The sequence below is a fragment of the Neopelma chrysocephalum genome, unplaced genomic scaffold (assembly GCF_003984885.1).
Source record: "Neopelma chrysocephalum unplaced genomic scaffold, ASM398488v2 Primary Assembly neopelma1_44, whole genome shotgun sequence".
Taxonomy (NCBI): domain Eukaryota; kingdom Metazoa; phylum Chordata; class Aves; order Passeriformes; family Pipridae; genus Neopelma; species Neopelma chrysocephalum.
In genome coordinates, this window is record NW_020897703.1 from 17,642,317 (window position 1) to 17,653,048 (window position 10,732).

Below are 10,732 nucleotides of genomic sequence, written 5' to 3' on the forward strand. Positions count from 1 at the left end.
TTGTCATGCCTTTGATAACTGCCAAGAGCGAGAGATAATAAAAGGCATTACATAACTACACTGGTTAAAAGTAGAGTTTAATTGCTAGCAGTCACCTGTGCACTGTACATACATTAAAAAAATACAAGTCTTTCTGAAGTTCTCAATATTGACATAACAAGCCAATGTATCACATACCTGCTTTGAGAGCTGAACAACAAATAACCTGCATGTTTCACTTACTATGAAGAGGCTGCCAACAAATTTACATCTCTATGACGACACACATACAAAAAGACTAGGACAGGTCCACAGATAAATGCAGCTGCCAACAGGTGTGAGCATGAGTGATGTATCCGCAGCTTGCAATGAAGAATCAAGCTGCAGTTTTCAACGTTGTGTTAGACCCCCTCCAGCAATTACATTCTGTGCAGTACTAACAACAGTTTTGACCAAATGCTCATACTAAAGAGTAATGTTGCCCAGTGGAGTGCCCAAACTAATAAAACCTGAGTCTGAAGGGAACTTTTACCTCCAGGGTTAACTGAAACACTATCAGGTCAGTTATCTCTGCACTCTCAGTGTAGACAGAGGTTTTTTATCACTCTAGACTATAATGGAAGTGAGAGACTGGCATAGCAGCAAGATAATTGACAGAAAGGCAAAGGAGAAGGTAACACAAGTTTGAGAGAAAGTCTTCAGCAGAATATTTTCAGAAGGAGACGAGAATTTGTAATACATGAGAAAATACATGAGAAAGCTCCAGCTCCAAGAAAAATATGCATTTTTCCCCTCAACTCTATTGCCTTTTGAGGAACTGCCTCTGCCCTAAGGAGAAGACTATCTTCCCTTTAGACACCCTTAGTACATGAATTTGCATGTTACAGTTCCCAAAACAGGCCAGTACTTTATGTAACATGACAGGGGATCTTTAAAGTTAAAAAACAAATAATAAATTTATAACTCAGGACATCTGTGCTAAAGCACAATTGGAATTATCCTCTCCTCTCTCCTTTTTAATTCTGCTGATCAAAATACAAACTGCAGAAGATGCAAAACCAAAGACTGTCTTCTTCGCTTTGGTATAAAACAGAAATCAAAAGGAAGAGCTGAAAAAAAGGACTCCTCTAGAACAGGCAAATTTATGGTTGTGGTCATCACCTTGCTTAGATACATACTCTACTTGTAAAGTGTCATTCCTGGAATTACAGTATTTTACACATTAAATATTAAAATATATAAACTGCTGAGGACAATGTCTATATTTAAGATTATCCATTTGAGGAGAGAAAATGACAGTAAAAAGACAATCACATCCCTATCCTCTTCCTTGCCTAGATGCTCTGCTAGACTCATTAACAGCCATACAAGCCACAGAGTTGGTGCCAGTGTGGTGACTAACAATTTTTATTTCTTTCCAGAAATAAGAAAATGGCTTGAGTTTTCTGGTTTTTTACAACTTCCCCTTTACTGTAGCCCCTTTATCACATGTAGAAAGGAAAGAATGCATTCAGCTTTGGAAAGAGTGAAGATATGTTTTCTTGCCTTGGTATTTCCCTCCAGTTGTCACTCCTTTAACATAGACCCAGTTGCAGTAGCAGCTGCAGTAGCAGCAGTAGGAATTTAAATGCAGTCAAATTACTGCCAGATTGCTGTATTTTGACCCCTTTTTCGTGCCCTGAACAGGAGTAAGAAGGACTACGTCCATCAGATCCTATTGTTATAGGATTCCATTTCAGCTTCTTCCAAAGTTTTTCAACGTATCTTTAGAAGTCCAAGCAATATCAGTAAAAACACACTTGATTGCAGAGACTTGCACTTGAAAGCAAGAGGACCATGGCTAAAGTCCAAGAGTAAATGGTCAACAGAAGATTTTAAACATGTCATTTTCAAAACAGACTGTAATTCCTTAATCCTGTGAGAAGATCCTACACACTCACATCAGTTGAAGCTGTATGTACTTTTCAAAGCTCTGGTCTTCACTTTTGTATCTAGAACAGATGGCCATTTCTCCACACTCTCTATTACAAAATGGAGTTAAGAATAAAGACACAAAACCTCACAGCACTCTATCTCAGCTACAGTCCTGTGTAACAACAGAGACTCTCCAAGGTTTCTATGCTTAGCAACAAAGTTTGAGGGATTTCTTTGTTTGCTTTAAAGAATTTTCCTCTTGAATGACCTTTTAAATTCTGCACAGTCCCCTTCTAGCCAGAGACACAGCTTATCATTACATTTTTCAAGGACCTTCACAACTATATGAAGTTTTCAGAAGGATGTAACATGTGGAATACCCACCAGCAAGCATAGTGTTACACATTCTATTAATCGTTTACATCATGACATTTCTTCTGACATCAAGTACACTGAAGTAGGATGTTTCTTCAGTAAGGAATCTTGATTCATGCTGGAACCATGAAATCATTTTTTCAAGCTACTAAAGACAGACATTCTTCCTGCCTTGGTAATTTAAAAGAATTCAAAGAATACTTAGGGTTTCATATAATTTCAAGAATGCTTTCTCCATTCAGACTCAGTTACAATATATCATTCCCAGATCTCTGTTCGCAAAGCCCAGCCATGATGATGACAATGTATCATCTACATAAAATTAATTTTGTGAGTAAATGTGAGCAATGTGAGTACTTAAACAAGCTATTATAGTAACTCAAATACAAGTCATGACCACCTGTGAACAATTTATCCAGGCTATGAATTAGAGCATCCAGGTGCAGGCAATCCATATCAGTTCAAATGCAGCACAGCTCATGTGTGGCCCAGCAAAGAAAATTCCATCTGTCCCACCTCTAAGGTCAGTAAGGATGCAAAAGCAGGCTGGCTGCTTCCGCTTACTCTGGAGATGTCTGTTACACACTGCAGCTTTGTACAGAGACATGTGGCCAGATCCTTGTGGAGTCATCACAGGTCCAAGCAAATGAACAATAAGGAGGCACTCAAGCGTGGCCACCGCTCATTTGCCACTGCACCAGGTTCACAGTGTGCTCATCACCTCACATACAATACTACAGAGAACGCTCCAGTGAAACACAGAATAAATTTATAGAAGGTATACTGCATTTGCACAGAAATACTTTTGAAGTCCAAAAAGAAATTGCTGGGCTCATATTCTCCTGATAGAGGTTGGCACTGACAGTTTACAGCAAAAAAAACTGAATTCAGTACATACCAGCAAAGTTGCTGGTATTCACACCTCTCAATCCTCCAAATTTTATAACTGTGCAACTGTAGGACAAAACGAGAGATTAATGACAAAATTTAAAGACATAGGCTTTTGTGTGCATCACAATTGCAGTCATAGCTGACTATAATTTAAAAGCCAAGGTTTGTCTGGTTTGTGGTCATTTCCCTTAAAAACAGGGAAGAAGAAAACACAAGCAACCCTAAAGCATTGTTTTATGGAAGACAATCAGTTGAAATACTGTTCTATATCTTAACCTATCTCTAATAGGAACCCAAATATATCCTTCCCTAATGAGTCAGACACTAGGAGCAATAAAAACCCAACAATTAGGATTCCTGGGCTGCACTTGTGAACCAAGACCCATTTACAGCAATGTGCTGGTTTCAACTGGTACAGAGTTAATTTTCTTCACAGTGGCCAGTATGGGGCTATGTTTTGGATTCGTGCTGGTGGCCATCTCCAGGAAAGCAGGGCCCCATCACATGTAACAGTTACTTAGGAACACAAACACCATCACTTTAAACATCTCCCTCCTTCCTCCTTCTTCCCCCCAACTTTATATACTGAGCACGATGTCATATGGTATGGAATATCCCTGTGGTCAGTTTGGGTCACCTGTCTTGGCTGTGTCTCTTCCCAACCTTTCAAGCACCCCCAGCCCCCTCACCAGTGTGGCATCACGAAAAGCAGAAGAGTGTTCTGTGTGAGCCCTACTCAGCAATAACAAAAACATCTATATTATCAACCCTGCGTTCAGCACAAATTTAAAACATAGCCCCATAGTAGCCACCAGGAAGAAAATTAACTCTATCCCAGCTGACACCAGCAAAAGCATTTACAGTGGTGATTATAAACAAGCTATCTAAGCCAGCAGATTTAGCTGCTCACCCAAGAGGCCACAGCATTCCAGTGCACTGAGAGACAGATTGTATTTCCAGTTCTACCTGAAATTCTTTTGTTCAACTTCTCAGTTGAAACACTTGAAAAGCAAAGACAGAGAGTGAAAAATGTCTGCTTTCTAAGATAGTAGTATGTAATTTTACTGAGGAGGAAGAGCAAGTATTTCACAAAACTGTAAATAGTAGAGACGAGGCCAAAATTTCCAGCTTGCAGTTCAGAATTGCAGCCACAGTGGATGCTACCAAAACCATATATTTTGCAAGCTGAGGTTGACTTGTGCAATCTAAAAAAATTTCCAGATTTGTGGTTAACATGGGAAAACATAAAACAACCACAAAAAACCCCATTCTACTCAGAAGTTGGTATGAGATTTACAATTTACCCACAGACAAAGGAACAAAACCTGATGGAGGTTTCTCTATAGAGGTTATTACCACATGGTAAGCTGAAAACAAAGCAAATAAATACAAAAATAAGGGTAAATGAGAAGGTGAAAGCTGAACAAAAGACAGGTGTAGGGTCAAACAGAGAAGCAGACTGCTCCCAGACAATCCCATGCTTTATTACAGTGTTTGTAATAAAAGTTAAATTTACCATAAAAGCACTGACAGAAACATAACACAACATGTCGCAGATGAAACAAAAGGCTCCAGTGAAACAAAATCTTTACTTGAGCCAGTTAAAATATGTCATTATTATGGAGTAATATAGCTTAAAGCAAACAAAGGCAAAAGAAGACTTGTTCAGATTGAAAGCTTAACATGATATTAATGAAATCAATGAAATTGCACACTTGGGATGTAATGCCCTGAGTTGCTGAGCACAGAGTCCAGTGACCTCAATCACAAGATTAAGCTGTTACACAGATTGAAAATTCGATCGTGAGGAACATAGAAAAAACTAGGAAAAAACAGTCAGATCTTGGGATTGGAAAGCAAGAGAAGATTTAAAATTTAACTTAAAAAAGAAGCCATTATTAAAATTAAGCTATTTAAAATAAATGGGACTATTTGATATTTCAAATATGTGCAAGTCGCCAAAGCCCCACTGTGCAACACTGAGGCCACAGTTTGTATTTGACAAGGTTTGACGTTTGTTCACAGAATGCTCTGCACAACTAAAAGAAAATGCAAGATCTGTGGCTCGTGCTGTAAAGAAAGTATTGCCATTAAAGGCTGGACTGAATAGTTTTTGAACCAAACAACAGAAAATGGCATCATATGTTAAATAGAAGAACCTTTTGGGTTCATTCAGTGGTTATAATCAAAAAACCAGATGGTAATCTGAGAATCTACATGGTTTCAAAGGAACTAAATGAAAATATCAAAAGAGAACATTTTCATCTGCCAACTTGAACAACACAGTGAAGCTGCTCTCTAATGGTGCAGCCAGATTCTGGCAAATACCTCGTCAAGAGCTAAGTTCCAAAATAAATTGTTTTGATTACATAGATTTTTCAGACTTCCTCTTAGCATATGTTCTATACAGAAGTGATCGATAAAATATTACTACATCAAATGTTCAAAGGAATTCCTTGTGCATGGAGTGCTAACTTACTGATATAAGAGTCACTGCAAAGACATATGAAAAAATAACATCACATATTAAAAATAGTTATAAGCCCCCCTAAAATATGTGTCATAAAAATGCGGTTTTAAACAGGATAAAGTTCAGCAGAGGAACTGAGCTCTTTTCAAGAGAAAAGTAAAATCCATCTTACAAAATTTAAGAACTATTTGAGAAACTTCAGGAACAAACATGCTGTTCTAATGTATAACAGTGTTAGAAATTCATCTCGGAAGTCTCTGTTATAATAAGATACTGCCTGTGAATAGAGATCATAGGTATGAATAAGCTCTTTTGCAATAAAGAAAACTGGGTACCTGTCCTAAGAAATATACAGTCTTGTAAATCAAGTCATTTTTTAGTAAGACAGTTGGAATGAAAAAGAGCCTAATAGAGGACGGACATGCTGGAACACAGGATGATTTAAAAATTCTCACCACATCACTGGTACCAAAGTATTTTTATGCAGAACTATCAAAGTTTCCAGGGATAAAATACAAAGTGTTCTGAAAGGCTTGCAAACATTATAAATGGTGGTTTTCATCTGTAGATTTTACCAGAAGCCAATTAAGGTTTTAAAACACAGACTTTAATAATCAACATTTTCAAGGGCTAAGCGCTGAGAGTTTAGTGCCTTAGTGAATAATTGTTTATAGATTAAAAGCCTTGACTAAAACAAATAGAAATTCTTCGTCTCAATTTAGCAATGAAGATTAAATGTATCTCTTTCAAGGATACAAAGACTGGCACTGCATTAACAGAAATATAATTCAATATTGGAATATAGCCCAGATAGACATTACCAACAAATACACAGCACACATTTCTAACCAACAAAGCATTGAGGCAACTAAAAAGAAAGTACACATGCACAAATAATGTATTTGTTCTCAAAAGATGATGCATTGTAGCAATACAGTAAAATTATCATAAGATTGCATTAAAAAAAAAAAAACACAAACCCTAAACTATGAATCAGAAGGACACAAGAATCAAAGTTAATCAGGAGTACCACTTAAAGCCATAGGATATAATCTGTTTTCACAAATTCTCCTACAGGTGGTATACACAGCAACACTGAAACGAAACCAAAAGCAACCATCAGGATTGCTGGACAGGCCTAGCATGAGGCTGGCTCACAAGCAAAATAAGAAGAGTGTTAAATATTGAAAAAAATTGAAGCCAATAGGTGAGAGCAACCATTTCTTTAAATTCTAAAGTGTCAGGACTGTCAGATAAAATCAGTATACATACCAACTCCAGGGCGAAAACAGTGTTTGCATTGTATAGCACAAGATAAGTAGGATTATAACTACTGACAGTGAATAGCAACTGACTGGAACAGACAATAAAAGATTTCCTGAGAGATAACAGTCCTGTCTAATCTTCAGGTCCAGCAGTCACTTTTATGTAAAAAGAAATGCTGTCATATTATTTGGAATTACCACATTTCTAAGATACCTAGCACACATATCTTGGTAGCATGCCTGTTACCACTACTATTAGTCATTCTTCCTTGCAGTGCTGCCTAATGTGTGCCACTCTTTGTAACATTTTGTAAGCACTGGAGAGCAGGAATTACCTACATATATAGTATTAAAGTAACAAATTACAAAGGAACTTGATTGAAGAAAAGGCAAACAGCTACAGCATAAATAATATTAACAGAGAAAAGCAACTGGAATAGCAACTTTATTTCTAGGGGAAATAAAAAAAAAAATCAATATATCTCTTCAAAGCAATCTGACAGAACATGGGTAATTTACAGAATGATTCGCTTGCCAGAAGCACCTGCTTCAAAGCTGTTTTAAAAAAAAAAACCTACCTCATTGCTTATTGAATCAGCAGGAGGAAAAATAAAATCCTCTCTCAAAGACAAAGCATGACCCATGCAAATCTTATCATATGTCAGATCACCTTATCAGAAAGGGATGCCTACCAGCTCAAGCAAATAATATAACAAACAAAATGCACCCAAACCTGCCACAACAACATTTTCACTTTTAAAGTGAAAATGGTACAAACCAATTAATGAAAGTCATGCTAAAGCCTCTTCTCAGAAGAAAGAAGTTTCCCTAATCAACAAACCAACATAATCCACAAGTAGGACTGATTCAAAATAGTGTGACAGTAACTCACCAAATTCTCTGCTGAAGGACAGCTTACATCTGTGATGAGTTTCCACAAAACATTAGTATTATGAATGCTCTTATATAACTAAACAAACAAAAAACCTACAACTAACTAATAATTGAGAGATTATAAACATTAATTAATTGTGGCCTCACTGTATTGGAAGATATACAATATCTTCCAAAAACAGGAGAAGGATGTTCACTGAAGTTATTTTTATTGTTTTAATTCTTACTTTTTTACCTACTTAAGTAAAAACAATTCTGGAAGGAATCTCTTAGCTCACTACAGACAAAGTTGAGTGATTTCTGGATTAAGAACGAAAAGCTCAAGCTTGAAAATAATAGGGTACTATTTAAGCAAAAAAGTAATACAAGAACATCAAGCTGATCTAAGAAATTCTTATTTATAAATAAATAATAAAGCAGCATACTGACAGACATCTTTGTTCTTTCAAATCAGCTGCTTTTTATTCTTCATGTTTATCTTTTATCATTATCAAGACAAATTTTGAAGCTCTGATTCAGACCATGAGTCACAGGAGAATCAGATCTCGGCACAGAGTCGAAACCCACACAAGTTTCTGCAGATTGGTATTGCGTCAGTTTGACATAAACAATTTCGGAAAAATAAATACAAAAAGCAGCTACTATTATCTGAGCCAATTTTAATTCCACTGTTAAATATATCCCACCAAACAATATCTACCTTACCTGATAATTTAAATAAGTAAAGTAAATTTTATCTGGCCCTTACATAGATTTATGTATCATTCATAAAGCAGTTTTCCCAATAATCTTGAGTGTTAGAAAACTTCATTGCTTTGTCTTTTGTATCTCTACCGAAACTAGTTACAGTTTTTATGGGAAACACCAGGAATGCAGAAAATGGCATTCAGGGTCAATTTCACTTATACTTTTGGAAGAGAAGACTCATCCATTATGTTCTCTCGCTTTCTGCTTCTCCTGTTCTCAAAAGCCCTAGAATCACAACTGCCAAATACACCTTTATTGGAAAAAATGCACTCATCTTTCGCTTGAAAAGTTAATGTACCTACAAATTTATTTAAAAATTTACACTTAATACTATTACTTGATTCCCTTCTCAACTCAGAGAAGATATGTCTGTCTTCATGTAACTTAATTATGATAAATAATTCCCCATATTTTTGTGGCTTTTTAAGCTAGATTGCCTGCAATTAGCATAGCAGGAGATTAAGTTTGTGAAAGTTACCACACCCATCATTCATAACTTGAGGCAGCATGGCAGGAGCAGAGAACATTCCAGCTCTAATTAAATATAACCAAACTGTCCTCTCTCCTCCATTTTAACTTTTCTTCTTTATAAAAGAAATTGATTCTTAAAATAGCAAAGTCCATCTAAAAAACAGAAATAAAATATTTACCAAGTAAAATATTTCCCAAGAGTTTCTATACTGGACTGATTCTTACACAATAGCTTTCTTGTAAGCATTTAATTTTTGTGATTAATTTTCATAACCAATACATGAAACATCAATACATACCTGCAATTTCTTCTATGGAGTTAGCTCTCATGTCCAAAAGAACTGTGCCATTCAGGATACAACTTCTCAGCTCAAACAAGCTATGAAGTGACAGTGTGGCAACATATGGTTTGCTCCACCTCTCTCCACCATCCTCTACATCTTCTTCAAACTTCAACCACCTGTACAAACAACCAATTTTATAACTCCATTATGCATAAGAAATTAAAAATAAATTCCTTCTATTGATATTGACAGATCACTGTTAAACATGTCTTTGGATTTCACTTTATAGTCTGCTATGTCTGCAGCAGAGAAATGGAGTTTGTACTCACAACACACTCAACAGTCAATGGTATTAATGTAATCTTACAATCTGTATAAATTTCTACGAGTTTGTGCCTGCCTACAGTGATTCGAAAATGAACCAAAGTAAATAAGCATATCAGCAAAAAAGCACAAGTGAAAAACCAAAGTGTTTTGTGACTTAATTTCTTCAGAAGAAAGTTCTGATACAGGGAAAATGCATTTCATTTCAGAAGTTTCCATAGCACATATATTTTCTAGTCACTATTAACTATTTACTTTCTAAATTATGGACAGAGGTTTATTTTCCTAACTGTGCTGTTTTCATTAAAATTCAAGCCTAAACACTTTCCTCGTGGTCCCAAAGTGTCTTTTGATTTTTCTCCTTACTACAAATTTTTTTCTGTTCCATAAACAGAGTGATGTTCTCCAGATATTTTCAGTTGATAACAGCAGATAAACGAGTCCCAACAGTTTGGGTAGAACTTGTCACAAATCAGGCACTACTTTCCAACCATGACACATTAGCTGCTCTCCCAACAAAAAGCTGCAATTTTCAGCTATGCTACTGGGTGTATAAGACAACTCCAATTGTTATGCTTTGGTGTGTTTCTCCACAAACTTACTGGAAATTTTTTTTTCAGAATAGAAACTATACATTATGCATTCTCCACAGAGAATGCATGATGGTACAGCTGGGCCACATACAAAAACTTCTGTAAGACTGGCTGTTGATTTTAAAAGGTATCTGTTTTTTCTGGCTTGAAATTAATTAATGGGGGAAAAACCAATTAATTTTAACATTATATCAACAAAACCAAGCTATTCATTTCATTCGGCTAATTCTATGGATGGGACAGCCTAAATCAGATCCTGGAATGGAATAGGCCAGCACACTTTCTTGCTCCGACTAATGAATCTGCAGAAATGCTTTTACTTGTGAGAAATGTTATGGAAACTGAGAAATGGTAAGCTTTGGAGTCTCCTAACTGCCGAGCAAAAAAAAAAAAAGAAAAAGGCTAGAAAAGGACTTACTCTTCCAAACAAATGAAATAGAAATAGAAATAGAAATAGAAATAGAAATAGAAATAGAAATAGAAATAGAAATAGAAATAGAAATAGAAATAGAAATAGAAATAGAA

General features: G+C 36.0%; 1 protein-coding gene across 10 annotated transcripts in view; it reads right to left on the bottom strand.

The window, feature by feature from the left end:
- Positions 1–10,732, bottom strand: part of SLC4A10 (solute carrier family 4 member 10) — a 149,724-nt gene that overhangs the window by 58,604 nt on the left and 80,388 nt on the right. For all 10 annotated transcript variants that reach the window (XR_003533537.1, XM_027678746.1, XM_027678749.1 and 7 more), the window contains one exon: positions 9,306–9,466. Coding sequence is in view for 9 of the 10 variants with exons in the window: in XM_027678746.1 (XP_027534547.1) it covers positions 9,306–9,466 (161 nt within the window). In the remaining variant the exon portion in view is untranslated. The remainder of the gene's footprint in view (positions 1–9,305; positions 9,467–10,732) is intronic.